General features: G+C 44.5%; 1 protein-coding gene across 3 annotated transcripts; it reads left to right on the top strand.

Moving 5' to 3' along the window:
- The first annotated feature begins 316 nt into the window (after positions 1-316).
- On the top strand, positions 317-22696 carry KLHL8 (kelch like family member 8). 3 transcript variants are annotated; one of them, XM_082759253.1, is made up of 12 exons: positions 317-1466; positions 1853-2237; positions 3480-3822; positions 5154-5400; positions 7491-8039; positions 10759-10945; positions 11613-11756; positions 12478-12589; positions 14441-14609; positions 15197-15356; positions 16274-16475; positions 16900-22696. In XM_082759253.1, exons 4-12 carry the CDS (start codon positions 5194-5196, stop codon positions 17021-17023), a joined length of 1854 nt encoding a protein of 617 aa, XP_082615379.1. In that variant the 5' UTR covers positions 317-1466; positions 1853-2237; positions 3480-3822; positions 5154-5193; the 3' UTR covers positions 17024-22696. The 3 variants fall into 3 exon arrangements, with proteins under 3 accessions (XP_082615379.1, XP_082615378.1, XP_082615380.1); XM_082759252.1 differs by lacking the exon at positions 317-1466 and having other exon boundaries at positions 1736-2237; XM_082759254.1 differs by lacking the exon at positions 317-1466 and having other exon boundaries at positions 1736-2237; positions 5089-5400.
- The last annotated feature ends 52 nt before the right edge of the window (positions 22697-22748 follow it).

Below are 22748 nucleotides of genomic sequence, written 5' to 3'. Positions count from 1 at the left end.
ACAAGTAACACACAACAGTTATTATACCTGTCAGTTTCTGCTACAAAGACCATTGGAAATCGTGAAAGGACCTGGAAATCTTATTAGTGTTGGCTAAACCAGCTTTTTCATGGTTTTCTATGCAAGAAAGGCTGGTGGTTTTAAACAAACTAAACCAGTTGCGCATGCATTATCTGATTTTTCTGTTACTTCAGTCTTGTGGTGTACTTAATTTTCAGTAAGCACACAGGGCTTGGGCTTGCAATACAGCATGTAATGTGAACTTCCCCGTATTTTCCAACCACATCCGCTCTGTTGGCGTTCCTGCTTGGTCTGATCTCGCCTTATCAGCATGGGCAGTGGGGCAGTTTTGCAGGAGGTTTCTGCCACTCCCTGGATGGAATGGGTGAGCTGGTTTTTGCCATATTTCAGCGTGGGCATATTTCCCCTCACTGCGTTCCTTCCTGGCAAGGCAGCTGAAGCCAGCCATAGCGAGCAGCTACTGCTGGGCTGCAGTTTGTGCTGTGTTGCATGCATCTTGCCCGCTGCTAGCCAGCCTCAGCCAGGGAGGATCTCATCCCTGACGATGCCTCTCGCATCTCCTGGGCAGCAGCACTGTCGTATAGCTACCTGTAGACATTCATCAGGCTCCGCATTAGACTAGTCGGTGTTACACATCCGCACTTGCACGAGTAGATTTACGTGTACTCAGATCCAATGCCTGTTGATAAACCTACCAATAGCACAAAACCCCTTGTTTGAGTATTTGTAGTTGTGTGTAGCACCTAACTCATGGTTCCGTTTCCATGTCCTGTAGCTGAGGTGCCCTCCTCCGTTGTGCCAGCGGAGCTGTGCAGACAATCCTCTTGTTCTGGGGCATCATCTCCAAGCTGATGTGCTGGGGAGGAGGCTGTGCGCTCCATGTGTTGGCTGGCCTGTTGTCAGTTCACCACAGAGGAAAACAGAGATGGTCGTGCCCAGCTTGTGTCTGACAGCTCTTCCATTTTGCTGCAGGATTCCTTGAGGCACGTTACTTGTACTGGACCTAATCGCTCTGTCAGCCTCAAGGTGTTTTATGGTTGCTTCAATCTCAGTGTGTGGCTAGAATGAACAAATCAAAAGTGAACAAATCACTTTAGCACATTATGGTTTGCTGAAGTGAAGCAGCTATCTTGTGCCTATGCTCTGACTGACCACCCGTGCCTGTTTCTTGACAAATAGCTGGGCTGGGATCCTTGAGCCCTTTTCCGAGGACTGGAACGTCATCTCTGGATGGCTGCACTCTGCCAACAAATACTTCTAAATGTTTATAACTCGACCAGTAAAATTGCTGTGCTGCTGCCAGCAAACAATAGTGTGATACAAACAATGTGTACTTTTTTTTCGTCAGGGCATTACTCTTCCATGGAAAGTGTTAGGCTGCTGCCTACAGACTAACACCGGATGATGCCGTGAATGAGGCACTTCCTTCAGCTTCCTTACAGCCGGTAACTTACACTGCTCAGGCAGGGAAAATGCCAGTCTGCACCCAAGCGTGGATGCTTCACTGCTAAGATAAAATGAGGGCAGTGGCTGGCCATGGCAATACTTGCTTTTAGAGAAGGAAAGGCGCCGCATGATTTGTGCGCAGCATTCTCCAAGCACTAACCTCCCCTCACGTACCTGCTGTTACATTGCATTCTTGTTGATTTGAGGCACGTCTGCAAACAGCTTTTCTCTGTTGGTCTGTGGAGTCATGGTACGACACTGACAGAACAGCATGAATGCTAATCTAAATGCTTATTAAGCCTCCTAGCAAGTGATTTTTAAACTAGAGTACTTGTATACCATTCAGGAGATGGAAAATACAACTTTGTTATGCTGTCCCTTTAAGGCTGTACAATGGCAAAACTATTTGTCATTCCAGTTCTGGCTAGGAAGAGGAATAGACTGGAGCTGAAGCATGCTGACCTTCAAGACTTCTGCGAGACCTTCACGTTTCTGCAGTGCACTATCTTGACTGAAAAAACTACTGCTAAAACTCATTGCTGTTCTGTTTAAAAGCTGAGAACAGCCAAGGCTTGTAGCCAGGCATTCAAATCAGCCCAGACCGGTATTTGCTGCAAATTACACCTCTCTTCTCTCCTTGTCCCGACAGATTATATCATGCACTTCACATATATGTTCTTAATATTGTGTGTTACCTCTTCTAATATTACTCCCGTGTGTGACTCTACAAGTATGCCATGTGAACACATCTGCCTCTTTCCAGAAGTAAGGTGAGGTACAGGCTGCTGACTTCCTCTAAAACCTCTGGTTGTAAAAAAAAAAAAAACCAAAAAAAAACCACGATTTCACAACAGACAACAGTAATGCTCACAGTGATATTTCTTGAGCAAGATACAGCTTGGTAGCCCTTAGTTATCCCTGGCCAGCTGCAGTTATACAGGGACCTCTATCTCCTTCCAAGTTAGCATTTCAGCTGCTTCATGGCTTCGGCTGCTCTTTTCCATAGAAGCCAATGATTTGGTTAAAGACTCTAAATTTCAGATACTGAAATTAAGACAAGCATCAGGTTTGGGGACAGAGTAGCTACGCAACCTGGGGAACGAGACACATCACAGAAACAAGATGTTCCTGAATTGGTGACTTTGGGGAAGAACTAAAATCTTAACCTAAGATACCACTATCTGTCGCAGAGTCTCATCACAATGAAGTTGTGGTGTGTCATACTACTTAGTATGAATTCCATATTCATGTTTTATTAAACCTGTTAATTTTACCATGTGTTAAAGTAACTTCTTTTTACCTGGGGATTACCTTAGTGTCATGTGCCCATACACATATTTGATATTGCCGTCACCTGTATCAGAAGCTTCCCCTGGGACATGTGATTCCTGTCCATGACTTTGTGTATGTACAAAGCCTTGGTCTTCCTGGTGTGATTTCTAGGTTCTGCCCCTGTCGTACCGTGTCTGCTCTTGGTATGTACCAAATATACCAATCCACGTAAGCGCCCAGACCATCTCCAACAGCTTCATTTGATATGAGCATCCTGTGAGGATGGAAATCATTGCTTAAAATCAGTTACAGTTGGCTTTTGAGTTACTGCTCAATTTATTACAAAAATAAAAAGTCACCTCAGCAGTGTTGATTGAGGTTAGGAAGTGTGAGTTTGGGCTTGGTGTTTACAAAGCCACGTCCAGAAAGGGTGAAACTTCCACCATCAGCCAATTTTACGAAGGGTCACTTCGTAAACCTGGGTGTGCAGCTTGTAAACCTGGGTGTGCAGCTGCAATTAAAAGATGCAGACACACTTAGCATGTACACCAGGTGGCATAACCGTATTCCTTAGGAGCAGCGAACTATTGCTCGCGAGTCTGACAGTTCTGTCTGAAAGCCGTGTTTCTATGCCACTGTAAAAGTACCATCACATGCTACAGCTTGTGAATAACACATGATGCTCTTCAAAACCCTTGTGCAGCATTCCAACTTGTGTCTTTTTCTTGGCTGTCTTACAGGAAAGGTACGTCGCTTGCAGCAGCAGTAGAGAATATTCTAAGCACACCGCACCGTAACCTGCCTGGCCAGCTGCTGCCACCTGAGTTGTAACTGCACAGAACACGGAGCTGTCAGCCATGCTGAGACCTAGAGCAGAAATGTGTGTGATCGCCTCAAGTCACTTCCTGCTCTTTCTGATGCTTGAGGAGTTGCATGTTTACTAAGGGGCACGGGTACCTTAAAAATATTCCAGAAGAACAGAAGTCCTGCACCTAGACGTGACTTAGGATTTTATTTTAAAAGTTTCTTACTTGTGTCAGTCGGCTTCCTCCAACACCAGTGCCCAGGAGCAGAAATCGCAGGGTAAGAACAATGATCAATTCTTAGGGTAGAACAAAGAATGATCATACAGAAAGTTAACCAGCAAACATGAAACCCAAAGCTAGCCAGTGTAAGAGAGGAACATGCTACTAAATATTCCGTCTGCTTTCCAGAGTCTTTTGTCTTAAAACCTTACAGATCCATTTGTTTCCCTTGCCAAAACAGCTTGTAACCTGAATCAGTAATCATGCTTTCAATCAGTATTTCATTTTTCTTGTGGGCTTCATCATTTTCAATAAAGCACAGTGTACACCTCACTGACTTAACAGGATTCAAGTTTTCATGGATTTGTGACACAGATGAAGCTTGAATTACGCTACTGAACTGAAAACCAATCTGCTGTTCCCCTACTACTGAACTTTTATTTGCAAATAGAAAGGTGGATTTTATGTCCACCAAAACCAAACTGAAGTCCACAACAGCAGAAAGAGTAAATATTTCTGTGACAGAAGCAGAAAAAGCCATTTCCTCTCTCCCTTGCCTGTGGTATTCCAGATGCATTTTTCAGTCCTGGAAAAGCTGTGCTATCAGTACAGCTAAGATTCTTTTTGTCAGAACATTATACATCTTAGACACAATAAACTTCGTCCGCTAAAATAAGTAGACAGACCCTAAAAAATAAAAGCTAACAAGCAGTAACAAACTTTTGCAGGATGCTCATTTTCATGCTTTAAACATCAGTCTTTGGGTTAATATTAGATAAAAGCAAATCATTTTCATTCCAAAGGTTCTCTGTAAATGTACATTTCTTTTTAGTTCTTGTTGAAACAGTATTAGAATGGTTTCATTTTGCGTTTTGCTTTGTATATTTGCATAAATACACAAAACACTTTAGGACTGCTTTAGCTTTGAGGAGTTTAAGGAAAACATACGTACTTAGTAATGTGTACATACAAACATACCTGCTGGGTTAGGATCAACATGCTGTCCATGTCCCTCTGCCATCCATAGCTGTTAGGTCAGGAATGGCAGAGAACACATCCTTGCCTTTTTGTTTTTGTTTGCTATTTTCTCCAAGAAGTGAGGGGAACAAGTCCATAAACAAGGGGTTTTCCTAAAGGTACCTGCGTACCATTTTGTCTCTGGGCTGTTTTGCCTTCTTTCTCTCTCACCCCACCCCAAATAAGACTGGAGGTAGCGTTTTTTACATGGTATCTAATGGTAGGTACTAACAATAGCTAATATACTTCATTTGTCCTTTGGTTTGTGTTTTTTTGTTTTTGTTTTTGTTTTTTTTTTTTTTAACAGGAAGATGGAAAGGACTTAGCTGCATTTTAGGACTGACCCTGATGGGCTGGATTTTGTCTTGGCAGGAGCACTTGAAGATTCACGCTGAGAAAAACAAACCAGCCAATGGCTTCAGAATCCTTGGTCTCCGAGCAGGGAAAGCAACATCTGATGAAGGGAAGAAGGCGGCCACAGCAGCAGCAAACGAGATCTTCCACTGGTGACGCTGAAGATGACATCTTCGTCTTTGAGGCGAATGAGGCTTGGAAGGATTTTCACAGCTCTCTTCTTCACTTCTTTGAAGCCGGAGAGCTCTGCGACGTGACACTGAAGGTGACAGTCCCACCCTCATCCGTTGCATTTAACAGGCTTTAAATAAGTGTGTTGGAGATGGCAGTGAATTTGGGTGGGAGGGGGGTGTGTGAAAGCAATACAATACTTACTGGATCTGAGGCATGTCCAAATAAGCTTTTTTTTTTTTTTTTTTTTTGTCATTTAGAAATTTCACAACTAAAATGTGAATGTTAAAGATACTGACAGTCCCAGAGATCAAGAACGTGACTGTCACCTCACCCAACTTGCCTTCTAAGCAAGTTCCCACAATTGATCCCAATTTTTCTATTTTTGCATTCTGTGTTGCTCTTACATATCTTTCCTGGTGAACAGGATTTCTGGAACAAATCTAACTCCCAGCATTCGCAAAGAAGAAAAAGAACCTCAGTCATGTCATTCTACAACCAATCAAAGAGTAAATGAGACAGAGGGAACCAGTTTTACAATTCTTGCACTGCATTGTGTTTAAACACATTCTGTGCAGCTCATCTCTATCTTATTTATACCCTGATCACAAGATAATTATATTTACCATTTGTAGCTGTGGTTGCCAGCACCTACAAACCTTCTTTTGGGGAAGAACATTTCAGAACTGTTAACAACGCATCCCTTCCCTTCACTTCTTTTGACCTCGTCTTCTCCTTTCTCCTCTTCCATCCACCCTTGCAAAAAAGCCTCCTTTTCTATTTGTTTTATAATAGTCTTATTGTTTACAGTCGTTATAAGCATTGTTAATGTGTGTTCTGGCTAGGGAAATTGGGCATGGAAAATATACTTTCCTGTGGCTGCAATTTAACTTTCCATAAGTTAGGTTTTTCTTACTGTTCATTTTTTTGTGAAGCTATTTTGGTAATTTAAAAATACTGGATTGAAGGCTGCCAGTCCTGAAGTGGAGAAAAGAATCTGCAGAGGCTAGAGCAATGGCTTCTTACACCAGTACCTGAGTACTAACACTGTAACCGTCATAAGCCACAGGAGCACATGGGGAGACTTGTGCTCTGCAAACTTATGTCAGGAATTTCTCCTGAAGTACTGCTCCTGTCATGTGAGCAGCTCATTCCTGTCTTTGAATCTGTCCTAATGCTCCTCCATGTGTATTTGCTCTTAGAACTGAATGTGCTTACTAAACAGCTTACACCTGTGTTAATGACACTATTAAAAAGCAAAGAGCGATTCTGTATTGAATCACATCTAGAAAAACTCCAAAATATCCTATAGAATTTAAAATCCATTTTTTCCTTTTAAATCACTCACACCTTAATCTGAAAATGAAGACATACTTGAAATCTGTCAATGAAATTTGCTGCTTAACTCCCATCCCTTTATGTTAGTACAGAGTGAAAAATGACCAAGTTTGTAAGAAAGCACTACTATAACACAAGTATTAGGTTGACTATCTTTTAATGTAATTGAAATCTGCAGATTTCAAAGTGAAAAGTTTGTTTCACAATTTCTGATCAGAATTTTTAAAAATATCTTTATGGGAAATAGTACATCTTTTGAGCACATCTAACTAACTTCTAAAGCCTTGAAGTGATTGGTAACCTTTAATAATCCCTATGTTTATTTCTACTTGCTCTTATTATTGCAGTTTTACGTGATTTTGCTTCTATGAAGAGCATTACAGACTCCTCAAACAGTAGTAAAAGTGCAGAGGTTTAAATTAAATAGTTTTAAAATGTCACTTCAGAGGTTTTCCTGCAAAATCTCTACATACTTATAAAACAAGCAAGATTTTTTTTGGCAGTCACCTCTTGTCTCCAAGATGCTTTGAGAAGGTTCCTAAGGAAGTTTGCTTTAAAAAATGGGGCATGACTCTTGAAAGACAAAAAAGTTCAGCAGATGAATGATGCTGCTTCCTTGTGTTATGGCCTTGCCGTGCTCTGGTGGCCAAGTTACAGCTCAAATCTGGTTGGGATGCATTGATCTAATGTCAGCAGTGCAGAGCAAACACTGTTTGTTTCAGCAAAATACGGGAGTTCAATGCGTATTGAATCCAGAATTCTACATTTTCAGCTTAACTGGCCTTTCTTGTAGAGCTGAAGGAAAGTAACTGAAAAAATAGTTCTTTCTTTTCTTTTTTTTCACAGGTTGGTACAAAGCTCATCTCCTGCCACAAACTGGTGCTAGCATGCGTTATACCTTACTTCAGAGCCATGTTTCTTTCGGAAATGGCTGAAGCCAAGCAGACTTTGATTGAAATCAGGGACTTTGATGGTGACGCAGTAGAAGACCTCGTGAAGTTTGTGTACTCCTCCCGGCTTACGCTGACTGTGGACAATGTCCAGCCGCTCCTGTATGCTGCCTGCATTCTTCAGGTGGAACTGGTGGCAAAGGCGTGCTGCGAGTACATGAAGCTGCACTTCCATCCCTCCAACTGCCTGGCGGTCAGGGCATTCGCAGAGAGTCACAACCGCATCGACTTGATGGACATGGCCGATCAGTACGCCTGCGAACACTTCACTGAGGTGGTGGAATGTGAAGACTTTGTGAGAATCTCACCTCAGCACCTGCATAAACTCTTGTCCTCCAACGACCTGAACATTGAAAATGAAAAGCAAGTTTACAGTGCTGCTATCAAGTGGCTGCTAGCCAATCCCCAGCATCACGCTACGTGGCTGGATGAAATACTCGCACAGGTAGGGCAGAGTGAGGTGCTGGGTGCCTGTCTCATCCCCAACGTGGTTCTATATCAACTGTTTATATTTGGGTAGATTTTGAGAAGAAAAATGCTTTTACCAGATTTGGTGCTTCATCCTGTATTCATAGTGGTGTGTTGACAGCAAGAGCAGGTTTGGCCTCAGGAGCATCAGGAACAAATTACGTTCTCCAGTTTCTGTCAAGAAAAGAGTATTCACTGTAAGCTCATCAGAAGAGGGAGCGGGGGGAGCCAGCACAAAACTCTTTCTGTGCCAGAGCAGGAGAGCAGAGAATTCTTAGATTTACGTGTAGTGAAGTGGAGAACCTAGAGCCATCACTTGATATGCTTTGATACTATGCAGCCTGAAACTAACTTCCCTTGCTGGTAAGTATTTGCGCTTGTGAAAGGAGAGCAAAGCTGTTTGTTATGTGACTAGGAATGGAGATAAGTCATCAAGTTATGCTACTTCTAGAATGTTTTGTTATACAAACAGCAGAAGACCAAGGTTTTGCAGCCCTACAAACAGGCCAGGAAACACATTCTAAACCTTTTCAAGGTAGAATATCAGCGCTGATTACCTGTAGGATCCAAAAGGAGTTTGCATTTTGATCCTTCAAATGTGTTAAGAATTTACTGCTTCTGAGAGGAAACCCTTAGGCAGGCATCCCTTACAGCAGGGCCACTCACCTGAACATCATCCTGTCAAAATGGTAAGAACAAGCTCTGCATGGGCTGGTTATGGAAGTTTACAATACAGCACCTGAGGCAGGTAGGCAGAACCTGTGGTCTGACAGCTGTCACTGAACACCAGTTTGAACACGCTGCATTCATCAGAATTTCTGATATTTGCATCACGTGAGTAACATGCTGCTCTTGTTGCCTCGACACATTATTTTTTCATTTTTCCCTGTAAAAGATCTCAACTGTTTATTAAGTGACTTCCAAAAATTTTCAGCTGTATCTAGACTAGCATAATTTTTTTTTATACAAAAACCCTTCTTTAGCGCGCTATTAATTAAATTTACAGGCTATATAAGTTGAAAATTTTAAAAAGAAGAATTAGGTTGGTGTTTACAACCCAGTTATGCTAGCAGATGAGATTAACGGCTTTATTCTATTCATGGAAACCAGAATCCAGAGCAAAACAATGAGAAAGTAAAACCCTTCCTGCAAATACAGGTTGCTTGCCAAAATGCGTGCAGCCTGCAGTTGCATTTGACATTATTGCTAGCAGGAAACAGGACGGGCCTTCCTGACAGTTATTATCAACACCACAGTAAGTTTTATGGGCTTCAGTGTTACAATGAGGGTCTGAATTTTCATCAGCCTTGTGTTGTTACTCCATTATTAACCCTGTGAGCCTATTAGCACGTCTATGGTAGTGCTTTGAGGCAGCCTAAAATAAAATGGGGCCAAAGGGAAGGAAGAAATGGGATTGAAAGCAAGTGGTTAAGGGATAATTGCTAGAGAGACCTGCTTACTTGAAAAACAGGGATACTTGCCAGCCATGAACAGCACCGCTCTGCTGCTCTGAGAAGCCCCGGAGGAGCTGGCTTTGTCCCTCACCATTCTTGCTGAGCTGCCTGGGAGCTGTGTGACGGTGCTGACTGCAGCCCTTAGCAAGCCAGGCGGTGCTTTACTTCAGTTCACCCCTGTCCAGACCTGTCCCGCCTGTTGGCCTTCCTGCTGGTGCCCCACTCTGATTGTCCTTCATATTCCTCATTGTTTCTCTCAGAAGCACCAACGTGAGGTTTGCAGAAATTAATTCCTAGGGGGAGGGACATTTCAAGGCGGTCTTGAAATGACCCTGTTTCAGAGCTGCTCTGTCACTGGGGGTTGCTCGAGGCAGAGGCTGCTGGTGGCCGAGCAGCACTGTCCCACTCAGGCAGTGCCTGGTGGTGGTGGCTACCACCATCCATCAGGAAAACTCAAGTCCGAGCAGTGTAAATACCATGGTATCAACAGGCAGCTGCCAGCACGGTTACAGCCTTACAGCCCTCTTACCTTCATGTCTCTGCCTCATCATGCTTTTTTTGGTATTAATCTTTTTAATAGTCTTTAACCTGCTCCTGATATATTCCAATATTTATCTGACATCAAGATTTGATCTTAATTTGAGTGGTGTGTCCAGCACTGTAGCTCCCTCTGCTCCCTGTGGGCTTTGGCAATTAGCTGTCCATGGCCTGTTTCTTTTTATCCTGCAGCCTATCAAGTCATCCTAGAGAAGGGTGTAACTGCGCAGTCAGTAGCACCTCCTTAATATTCACTTAGTTCACACTGACAGACTTGTCACCCAAGATAAAACTCTAGAAATAAAGTCCTTTTGCACAGGCACAGCAGTGAGCTGAAAATTGGTGCCCTCACCAGACTAACCTGAAAGGGGCGATCCCATTGAAACAGCAGGCCCTGCTTGGGAAGGAACACCTGGCCACGCTCACTGCACCTGCAGCCACGGCCCTCCTGGTACAGCCAAGCTGCCCTTCTTCCCCCACTGTGAATGCACTGCCTACAAATGCACATGGTTGTAGCAAACATTTGTCACTAAAACGAACTGTTTGTCTCAGTGTTGTTCTGGAAAAGAAAATTAAAGTTGCTCTTTTTACCAAAGAGCATGGGGCTGACAGCAGGCTCAGAAGTTGCAGTCTGTTACGTGTACGTCGCTGTAAATGGTTAGATTCAGTTTAGCCAGTTACTCCAACTGTGTTCATTTCTGTCAGGTACGACTGCCTCTCTTGCCCATTTGTTTCCTTATGGGTGTTGTGGCAAAGGAAGAGATTGTCAAGCAGAATCTAAAATGTAGGGATTTGCTGGATGAAGCAAGGAACTACCACCTTCACCTGAGCAGCAGGGCAGTGCCAGACTTTGAATACTCCATTCGCACAACACCAAGGAAGCAGACTGCTGGTAATTAAATGTGTGTCTGATTATCCAGTATGAAGTGGTGTGGAGAAAAGACAGCGCATCTGCGTAGGGCTAGACAGCTTGGTATATATAAATGGTTGTTAATGCATAGCTGGGAAAACCATTGTGTACCTCTGTGGTGATTAGGTTCTGTGCTACATTTTCTTAACAGAACTTTAGCTTTTTTTTTTTCTTTGTTTAGAGCAGTATTTATTCTGATCAGCCAGAACTGTTACGTGTATTATGTGCAGGCAGTATGCCCAAAGCTCTGCAGAAAGCAATGGGCACTTACCTTTTGGTGCAAGAAGGCTGAGCTAGCTTTTAGATTCTCTGCCTAACCTACACCAAAAGCAAGTGATGAGTATTATGCTGCAAATTCTAATTTCTACATTCAGTTAAGATTTAACTAACAATCAGTTTCTCTCCCTAAGCACATCAGAAAACATACTTAAAATATGCATTGCTTTTGCAAGAGAGTAGACAGTTAATTGCCCTAGCAGCATGCCAAACAAAACCCAAAGTCCAGCATCCAATATGCAGGGCAATGACTGTGCCCCTTGAAGGGAAATACAGCTTCTCCTGAACTACGTAGTTTTCCCTCTACTCTGCTATGCAGTTTTATCCCCGTTTTCCCTGCTAGCTCTCTGGAAACCTGTTATGTCTCCTTCAGGTGTGCTGTTCTGTGTCGGTGGTCGAGGAGGATCAGGCGACCCATTTCGCAGCATTGAATGTTACTCTATAAATAAGAACAGCTGGTTCTTCGGCCCTGAAATGAACAGTAGGAGAAGACACGTGGGTGTCATCTCCGTGGGAGGTCAGTAACCTACTCAAGAAACCCTGTTCAAAAGGGACCTGTTTGCACATTTTGCTGGAATTGGTGCTATTGCTAAATAAATGCCTTGCATGGCTTCTCACATTCATGTTAGTAAAGCTTCTTCCCCATGAAGGGCTGTTGCTTCTGAGACAATCTCAGAGCACAAATCCCTAAAGTGGAGTTACTCAGCAGTCACCAAGACTTCGCTAGTACTCATGCTAGCTTCCTTCACAATAAAATCCATACAGGCAAATTGCTAAGACTGTAAGGACAGACCTACCTTCAGTTTTGGGTCATCGTCTTCTGCAGCCAGGCCCGGGCAGTCCAGAGCAGCTTAGCACTCAGGATGCAGCTCTCCTTTGTACATGGTATCCCCTGCGTTGCTGCAGCAGGACAGAGATCTGCTTTCCCTGTAGAAAATCTGGAGAGGCTGAGGTAAAGATCTGAAACGGATCTGATCCATGCTACTTGAGCTACAGAAATATTCCCTGTTTACATATCTCAAGGTTTGTGTAAAGTCTATGATAAAACAGCTCTCTGGTTGAGTATAGCATATAAAAATATCGGGTCCTTAACTTAATAAAACCCTGATACGGAAAACCTTTAAAAACATTAACCTTTGTTTGAGCTTATTTCTCCACATAGGCAGGGAGACTGTACAAGGGAAAACTGAAACACTGCCAGGCAATCTCTGTATCCAAATAACGTGCATGCCTTTCAGGTAAAGTCTATGCAGTAGGTGGGCATGATGGAAACGAACACTTAGGAAGCATGGAAGTGTTTGATCCTCTCACAAACAAGTGGATGATGAAGGCATCGATGAACACAAAGAGGTATGTGTCCCAGGATCCACACGGGACAAAATTTAAGTCCTACTCCACGATACATCATTTCTTGTTAACGCTAAAAAACTGTGCGTCTGTCCTGCCTTTATTTGGGTTTCCAAACTTTTGTTTTGCTTTGTTTTGTGTTTTTTTTTTTTTTTCCCTATTTTGTGGCCTGAATGCTAACAAACAATATCTGTAGAGTAGTACCTTTTGCCCTCCCACCCTCAGTATCCTTGTTTTGTTTTTCATTTTGGTGGGCTGGCTTGTGAAGCAGAGAGAACTCTTCCATTGCAGCCCTACTTACATTCTGATAACTAGGGCCTTTCTGCTAAGGCAGATAAAGATTCTGAAACTGGTTAAGTGTTTTTGTATGTTATCTCTTTTAAGCAACGAGCAAGATACATCAGCATGACATGCACAGTAAAATAGTTATGTCCAGTAGTTGCCTGAGTTTTGCCCCTGGAAGCACTAAAACACTGAAAGACACACTGTGGATTTTTCTTGTCTTTTGCTACTGTTAGATTCTTTTATGGAGTCATAGGACTCTCAGATCTCTTTTTTTCCCTCATTATTTAAACCAACCTCATTAATTATACATTTAATTTCATAATTTGTTGTTTCTAAAAGTGACATGTACAAGTAGGAGTGAAATACTGGCCATGGCTGCACCCTAACACAATTTGTGGCTGTGACCTAATCAAAGGAGAAGGCCTAGAGTTGTAGAAATGTCTTCTTCTTCCTCCCTCCTGCCACCATGCTGGGCATATTCTTCGTGACCTTCAGTTCTGGATTTCTGTGACATTTCTTTCTCAGGAGGCTGGTAAATGAAATGGCTGCTGTGCCTTGGCCATACCCCACCCCTCCAGTTCAAAAAGGCAGTGCCAGAACATTTTGCTGAGAGAAAACTGCCACCATTGGCTGTGGCTACAAGTTACCTGCTGAGGCAATATCAGATAAGCCCAGGATATTGCCACACCCTTTATTCTGTTGAGGAATTCTGCACACATAAGTGTCTGCAAACTTGCCCTCTGTGCAATAACACACGAATATTCTCAGAGAAACAGTAAATCAGACATCTTGGTAATTTCAGTAGTATCTCACCAGTTTCATTCTAGACCATGCTTTACATTATGCTCTCTGACAACGACACATTTCATTTCACACTCTAATTGTACTCTCATATTGCTAGATTTTGCAGCACAGGTTTGCCTGTTAGTATGTATTATCACCCGTCAAAAACTGATTTGCAAGCCATAGCAGCAGCCATACTAACAAAGTTAAATCTAGCAGGTTTTAGTTCTCCACCAGACACAACAAAGTAAGACAGGAGGTGCAAGATTCAGTATTCAGGTAGAGCAATCTAATAACTAAGAAAACCTCATGCATTCACACAGTTGCTTAGAATACTTAGGCCTTTGATGACATGCAATCAAAACAGTATTCCATGCTGCCTGGCCTTTTTTCTTTACTTCTTTCCTCTCTTTTTTTTTTTTTTCAATAGGACTTTCTCTTTTTGCAGTCTTAAAATATTGTAGCTTCAACAGTCCTGTTCATGGATGGCACAATAACATACAGATGAAGCTGAGGTGATGTTAACATAAAACTCTATATCCCCTCTAATGGGAGGCTGCAAACATACAAAAGACTTTCTAGGTAATGCTGTGAGACCGACACAGCTGTGCAGGGAATCAGCCACAGTTCCTGATCATTATTTATTTAAAACTTCACCTGATAAGCTTTCATTACTTTTCTCCCATATTTTGACATACTTGCCAGTCAGGTAATGTTGCACCTGATGCACATTTCCCATTCTCTGTAAGGGTTTGCACTGTGGTATTGATCCTATGGTTTTCTTAGGAGAGGAATCGCTCTTGCCTCCCTCGGCGGCCCCATTTACGCAATAGGAGGCTTAGATGACAACACGTGCTTCAGCGACGTAGAAAGATACGACATTGAGTCTGATCGATGGAGTGCGATAGCTCCCATGAACACTCCCAGGGGAGGAGTTGGCTCCGTAGCCCTCATGGTGAGTTACTGCTTCCTCCCAGCTCTGCAGCAAGTGGCAGAATTGACCTCAGGGACTGCTTTTCAAGTCTTGTTTTACAAGGCAGAACACAGGACTTAAACCAAACGCAGCTGGTAGGGCTGAGCTCCTCTGGCTGTCAGAATCCTACAGAAGCTTGCAAAAGGTGTGGGTACTTAAGATAATACTCTTGTCAAACTGTACTCCCTGTTTGAGAAGTACTTGAGGCACTGTGAGCAAGCACGAGAACACTTCTAAAAACAACGGGAGAGCGAGGCTAATGCTGCGGGTCTCATTCAGGAGCCTCTGCTTTGTTATTGCTGCCATCTTTGAATTTGCTGCATTTTATCTCCACTGTAATCCTCCCCGTGTCCTCTGCAAAACATCTGCAACAACACACAACCTTTTCACTTCTTTAGCTGGAAAACAGCATTTGCAAGTTAGATAAAGTTGTTGGAATTCCTACGTCAAGGTAAATAATTAGGAGGGTATGGCTATGCTGTATTTTCCTGTAATTCTAACATTGCCTATGAAAAGCTACCTAAATACAAACGTATTACAAATAATCTTTCTCTATACAAATGTTTCAGAACCACGTTTACGCAGTGGGTGGCAACGATGGTGTAGCATCTCTTTCCAGTGTGGAGAAATACGATCCCCATTTGGATAAGTGGATAGAAGTGAAAGAGATGGGCCAGCGGAGAGCTGGCAACGGCGTCAGCGAGCTCCACGGGTGCCTGTACGTTGTTGGTGAGTAGGCGTGGGGCATTTCGTCGTGCAGTTTCTGCCAAGCACTACTGTTTGGAAGGGGCTCTCCTTGCTGAAGGAACTGGGGAAGAGACAGACCTGGCCTATACTGCATGTTCTTAGGCAGGAGAAGAAAGCAAGCATAACCATGGCACATTTAACTAATCACATATGTTAAAAGGAAATAAAAACCAGTTCCTAACTCATTTCAGCAGGGCTATACTGTTCAGAACAAGATGTCTACCTATGAAATCACTGTGCAACTCACTCATCACAAGTTTCCTTTTTATATAAGTTATTACTACACATACTTGCAAAGCACTCGGTTCTGATTTCAGCACAGACCACAACAGCTGTTTGGTTCAGAGATTACACCAAGTCCCTTATGCTTTAATGCCTTATGCATTAAAAAGTAGTAAATAAGTCTTTTTTGAGTAAAATGCACCTTGGACAGCTTATCTACCAATAGGAGTCCATCACTGAAGTCGATCTTTGTTGAGGATTTTTTCCTACTCAAGTTTTCAGCAATTGTTTCTTTTGAACATACTGCAAGAGCTTGTTTTATTTAAACCTGAATAAAATCAAAACCCATGCTTACACCAGGCTTACCGTTTTGTTTTTTTTTTCTGTTCCAAGTTAGAAGCCATTTCATTATAACTACATGCAATACAATTTCAAGGAGCAAATGACAAAAATAGCTCTTCCAAAGTGAGTTTAAGAAACAGTGTTAAAGTGATATGTGTAAGGTGACAGCATAGAGAGCTGCTAGATTGATTTTTAGGACATTTTAAGAATCAGATAAAAACACAGACCTGGACACTAGCCCACTGCATACTAAGAAAGCCCCGATAATGCAAACCCAGAGTATCACTACCACCACCAAGTGGCTAAATGCGAGTACGTGATGACTCCCCCTGCAGGTGGCTTCGATGACAACTCTCCGCTGAGCTCTGTGGAACGCTTTGACCCACGCAGCAACAAGTGGGAGTATGTCGCAGAGCTTACGACCCCACGGGGTGGAGTCGGCATCGCAACACTGATGGGGAGAATTTTTGCAGTGGGAGGTCACAACGGCAACGCATACCTGAATACAGTGGAAGCATTTGATCCCATAGTGAACAGGTAATTTAATGTTTTTCATTTGGCTTACGAAAGCGCTCACATCTGCCTCTATGAAAACACACCTTAATAGAAACTGGGGGCACCAGGAGCATGTCTGTTGTTTCCTGGCAGTAATTGAGTAATATTCATGAGGAGTGATGCAGGAATGCTGCTGGGTTCTTGAAATACTTAAGTACATTCTCCTCCTGCTTCCTCTTCCTGCCCATCCCTTGTCCTCTCACCTTCATTCAGTTTGTGGTGCTCTCAATGATTTTGCACTAAACTTACCAGAGAAATACTGAGAATAAACTAGCAGGTTGTTTTTTTGCGCAGACGTAACAGCTAGGTTCTACGATAGAATTTCAGACACTGGAAATAAATACTTCAGGTTGCTCAGGAAGGCCAACAGCTGACTTTTATTTTTCTCCTTTGCCCTCTGCTCTAGGTGGGAGCTCGTCGGCTCTGTGTCGCACTGCAGGGCTGGGGCAGGCGTGGCTGTGTGCTCCTGCCTTAGCAGCCAGATCCGTGACGTGGGCCAAGGATCCAGCAACGTTGTTGATTGCATGTGAGCTCTGCTGCCTCCTCCAAACTCCAGAGGAGTCATTGTACAGAGGCACTGCGGAGCTTTTAAATTTGGTGTTTTGTGTGGTAGGTTAAGAAATAAACACTATACATTTTCTCTGTGAAAATGTTACCTTCTGTGACTTTCAGGCTGTGGGTGGCTTTCTGACAACAGCTATACAGAAAAGCCTGTGAAAACACGGAATAACAGTGTGACTTACAGGAGAAAACCTGCCAAGAGCTGTAATCATCCTGTCTTGGAGAAGCTGCAATTTCAGAGTCAGTGGAGGCAGCTGCTGCAGTGACTCGCTATTGAACTGTAAACCAGGCATGGGAGGGTGAGGAAGAGAGAGCAGCAGGCAGTGCTGCCGAGCCCTACCCGACAGCCCTGCTGCATGTTTCTGAAGGACCAGAGTGCTGTTTATTAATGTAACTTATTTTCAGGATTCAAGTCTTAAGCATTTCCGATGTGTAGAAGAGCTCTGAAACACAAAGCCTTCAAGTTTTAGAAGGTAACAACATCCGTGTTTCTCACGAAGCTAACTGGAGTACAGAAGTTAACTGCACACCTCCCAGGGGACTGCTGGCTGTGGTGGGAACTGCAGGTCTTTCTCAGGCCCACACACTTGTTAGAAAGCTGAAATTTAGCCTCGGCCTGAATTTAGCTACTGGACTACTCAAATTATTTTATCCTCAATAAAATCTGTGGTAGTGACACCCTCCAAAAGACAAATTTCTGTGGAGAGATCGTTCCCAAAGTAACCAATGTAATCTGGCCTTGAGATGCGTGCCAAAATGCAGGCTTCAGTGGTCTGAGAATTACCCTTTTCAGACTAAAGGGAAACATAATGAAGTTGCAGTGTTGGGTTAAGACCTTTAAATGCAGCTCTAGGAGATGACATCCAATTTCAGTACCCAGTGACAAGGCTGGGGTAACAGTAGGGGTGCTGGCTCTTTTAAGATCATTCAGCTACAAAGATCTCTCCTCAAAGCAGTTTCATGGCTTAAAGCTCAAATAAACCACAGAGAACCAGCAGCAAGAACAAGCGGCAATGAGCAGTACTTACCTTAGAGACTAAAACAGGAACTTGACCCTGCTCCGTGCAAAGACATCTTGTCACGCAGCCACAAACCTGAGCACTAGGTCAAGTCCGGCTGGAAAGACCGCGGTGTCCTGCTCTGCATCACCGCCAACAGGCCGAGACGGGCACCCCGTGGTGAGCAGGGCCCCACGGGGCCACCGTGTTCGTGGCCAGGGAGCACAGCAAACTTCTGTGCCTTCAGTACCAGGGACGAGGTGCGGCCGCACCAGCATAAAAGCACAGCCACCTTTCGCTGTTGTGTTACCATCGGTTAGCTTTGCAGTTTCGAACAGCTTGCACGTGGGTAGCACCCAGGGACATAACAAACGGTACTGTAAATAATTAAACACTGCAATAAATAAAATGTTTGTACTTCGCCTTGTCCATAGTGTGAGTGGATCATGCTGTCTTGGGGAAACATGAAAAGAAGGAACATTTCTTGGGGGAAACATGAGAAGAGGGAGTGTTTCTTTGTTCCCGCGGAGTGCAGCTCTGAGCAGGAGGCCACTGTCCATGGGGACAAACCTGTGCTAGAGCCACGAGCTGTACAAATGCTCCCATGCAAGGGTTTGGTCACCCCTGTGGTGACTGGCACAAGGCAGAGCAGGAGCAGGCTCTGAGCTGCTCCTGACCTGGCCACGTGTGTGAAGAAAGGTGGTTTTCTAAATACTGCTCTCCTAAAAGCATCTCCTTTCCATCAGACAGGCCAGAAGCACAGCTGGCTTAAACACCCTGCTCAAACATTCAGCAGCAGCTCTTAATGTGAACACCAACCAGATGTGGGCGAAAGGCTGCAGAAGGTGCTGCACTTGATGCTTACATATCTCCGAGTGTTCAAAAACCATTCCCTCCACTTGATCCCACCATGTCCAAGCCCAGGCAATACGGAAACACAAAGCCCAGTGGCCACCAGGCTCCAAGTCCCTGGAACTTGTAGGAGGTCACCGTGTTGCTCACAACTTTTGTGTGCACTTACCCAAATCTCTGTCCCCACTGCCTGACCTTGGCTTTGTGCATTCCCCCTCTCCCTTTCAACAGCATTTTGATTCTGTTACCAACAGGAGTTGGTAACGAGCTGCACCAGAGAATTCACATCAACATAAAAATTCAGCCAATTCACCTGTCCAGGTTTAATTACAACAAATGCCTGCAAAGTCCAGGTTATTCCCACCTTTAAATGGGGCCTTTTATCTTTATTTAGGCAGAACCTACTCTTAAAACTATTTTCAGCATCACTGCTGTGCACTATTTTGCAAACCTAAGTGCTTTATACCAGATGCTCCACTTAAACATTTTGCTGACCGCTTCTGCCACATCTGTATTTGTTTTCTGAACCTTTGCGTGTTCTCTCGACTGGAACTGGCAGAAAACACAGCACTCCCAGCCAGGAGATTAAACTTATAATTGTAATTCTTTCCTGGCTCTGTCAGCAAGGTTGGTGGTGCTGCTGTCATTTCTTGACATTTTTTAACGCAATTCCTTGGCTTACAGTTTGGTTTTAGAGCTGTTCCAGCACCAAAAGCAAGCCAACAGGCAGCTGCATGACATCTGCCATCTGACTTGTGTGGTCAGAAAGGTCTGCAAGGGTTGCTGTGCTCTACCACTTGGAGCAAAAATCCCACACGGGTAAATACCTGCGCTGTTTCTAACACTCTTTCTAACGGGCGACTCGATACTTGGGTCCCTGCCTGCAGCCGGTGTCCCGGTGGAAACATGACTGGGCTGCGAGCACAAGGGGCCCGGCTGCCCCGCTGAAGTGCCCCTCTGCCTGACAGCGACCCGCGGGAGCACCTCTCTGCTGCTTTTTTAACTAAAGGCCCCAAAAAGGAATGCTCTAAGCTGCCAAGTATGCTGTTACAGCCGTTCCTGGGAGTGGCAGCAAGGCTTGGCTCTGGTTACACAGCCAGCGAGAAGCTTTCTGGTCTTTGCTTGATGGTAAGGCTTAGCTCAGGCCAAGAATCATAAGCAAATTGTCTTCCCACACACACGTTTTCCAAGAAAAACAAAAAAGGAGAAAACAGAGCAGTGCGAGTCAGCACACCTAACCCCGCACGTCTGGGAGAAAGTAATCGCAAACCCACGCCGGGCACCCAGCCGCGCCCTGAGGCCTTGCTTCAGCTCGAGGAGAGCTGTGCCCCTGTCTCACCTGCAACCCCTGCGTGCCGTGACCGGGATCCACCCGCTGCTGATGGCTGGTTGTTAAGAGGAGGTGAACTAAAATTAATTAATTATTATTAATTAATTACGGCTGGCTCTGCCTTCTCTTCAGTGCTATCAGCAGCCACAGGGCAGCGCCAGGTTACCCTGCGTGAAGGTATCAGGAAGGAGGCAAAAATTAAATGCAAACCTACCGGGCTCCTGGTGCTCCTGAGGACAGCTGACCTGGTGAAACGTGCCTGCCCCTCACCACGATGGATGCAGTTTGGAAGCATACCCCAATTTTTTGCCAAAGCAGTACTTACGGGTGAGCGCCAGCATCGCTGTCTCCTTAGGATGGACACCTGGATTTCAAACTTAAAGGTTAAAAAAAAAACAAACATGAAACATCCTGCAGTGATGGCTTCCCTCCAAAGGTAGCAGTGTGGTGAAGGTGTGTCCATGCCACTGAGTTTTTTGGGAAATTCCAGCACGTGCCAAGGAAAATGCTGCGCTCATGCGTGGGCAGAGCACGGCTGAGGGAGGGCGAGACCGCTTGGCTTGGGATCGCCAAAATAAGAAATTCCCTTCTCCCCTCCCTGCCCCCAGGTGGCTTCTTTGCCATTTCGCCTGTACAGACTGAACCAACATCTCCTTCATCTGAAGAATTTAAAGACAAGCAAGTCAAAATTCATTTCTTTTAATTATATATATAGATATATCTCTCTATGTAACTATACACACACGCGCACACAATTCATCCCCTGTACAGAAGACAGACAGAAGATCTGTGGCACAATTTCTTTGGAGAGATTTCTGTTTGTGTTTCCCAAGCAGTATCAGATCTGATTTTCACCTTTTTCAAGGACTACAAAGGCAGCGACTTCTTACCGACAGAAGCCTCAGAGTGCAGATTGAGCGCCGCAGCCCCAGCGCCCCTCCTTTCCTGGGGGTAACTTGACAACATTTACGACCCACACTGGGGGGACACCACAGTTATTTAAGGACATCTTCACTGAGAACTGCAGTGTTTTATTTATGCTTTAAAAAGCTGAGCAAGGTAGGGTGAAAAAAAAAAGAATTAAAACACAAGCCCGTATGGTAAGTCTTGAAACATGAAGCCCATGGCGAGGACCCTGCCACTGCCACACACCTCTACCCTGCTTGGGAAGTGCCATGTCTGAAGCCTTCACGGGCACAGGGTGCATCTGACTGATCCCTGCTTCCTGGGGACACACGGAGAAACCAAGCAAAGCCAAAACCTTGCCCCCACAACCCTCACCAGCTCCTGCGTGCAACCAGCAAGGAGGTGCACGGCTCTGAGCAGCTCGCGGACACTGAAGCAGAATGGAAAGAAGCCATCAGCTGGGTGGCTGTTACGACGCGAAATGTTGGACCCAGAGAAAAGCTTAACCTCAGCATGACTGAGTGGGAGAGGACAAATCCCAACAAGGCTTCCAGGAGCCTCGTACCTTGACAAAACCCATCACGAAACCCCAGTGATAACACACTGCAGATGTAGCACATACAAAACCCTTGCTTCAGGAACACCAAGTTTACGGAAACAGATTGAGAAATGCTGACGGTGGCCTTGGAATACTGCTGCTTTCGGGTAGCGGTGGGGTTACGAGCAGTGCAATTCACATCAAGAAAGCACAGGCTGCCAAAGAGATCTCTCAGTGTCTGGAGGCCAGCAGAGAGCTGAGCAACTGCAATCAACCTTAGTGCAGCTGGTTTGCCAAAAATAACATTTGCCTCTGAAACATATAAGCAAAGCCAAGGAGAGAAAGACAGCTAATCCAGAGCATGTAACAAATCTCAAAATAAATTATACACGGCTGCGAAATTAGGTTTGGTCAACACAGGCTCAATAAATAAACACGCAGAAATAAAAACCCAACCCCAATTGGGCGTGTTACTGCCACGGGACGCCTGGGCTGGCACAACACTGCTGCAAGCCCCAGGTTTGGCTCTGCCGGCCACCAACACCTTGCCCCATGGCCACCCGGCACTGTGGCAAACCTCATGGGGGCCGAGCTGGCTCCGTGCTGCTTGAAACCTCTTCTGGTTTTGGCAAACCAGAGTCCAGTGCCACCTTGCCGCCAGCTCCTCCTGTCTAGTTGTTTCTTCCTTCTACTTCACCATCAGTTTTGCCCTTGGGATTTTAAGTGTGCAGCAAAAAACTGCGCCGACCTAAAAAAATGTGCACATTTCCATATATGTTATCTGTAACTGCAGTGTATCTAGTGAGCATTGAAACAGATTTCAGCATTCTCTGTGCTTTAGACAATGTATTAAAAAACCACATCCATTAGTAGCAAACATCGAAGGTGCAATGTGCGTTGCAGAAAGGACCTGAAAGAAACACGGGTTATACCACCACAGTGCATCGAGGTGTGAAGCCACTCTTCCAGGGAGCTGTGACGTCCTCCAGGGGCCAGCAGGGAGCAGGACACCCAGAGGAGAAGCTCAAGGCCACGCAGACCCCTCAGGCACAGCACAATGGCAGCACCTG

Source organism: Aythya marila (genome assembly GCF_965140915.1).
Source record: "Aythya marila genome assembly, chromosome: 4".
Lineage (NCBI taxonomy): Eukaryota > Metazoa > Chordata > Aves > Anseriformes > Anatidae > Aythya > Aythya marila.
Note: the sequence above shows the minus strand (reverse complement) of the source record. Positions and strands in the feature narration are given on the sequence as shown.

Excerpts from the sequence above, each read along its gene's own strand:
- KLHL8 (XM_082759253.1), top strand. The coding sequence starts at position 5,194 with ATGGCTTCAGAATCCTTGGTCTCCGAGCAGGGAAAGCAACATCTGATG. Across the intron at positions 8,040-10,758 it reads TGGATGAAATACTCGCACAG|GTACGACTGCCTCTCTTGCC; the intron begins GTAGGGCAGAGT and ends CATTTCTGTCAG. Across the intron at positions 12,590-14,440 it reads GCATCGATGAACACAAAGAG|GAGAGGAATCGCTCTTGCCT; the intron begins GTATGTGTCCCA and ends TGGTTTTCTTAG.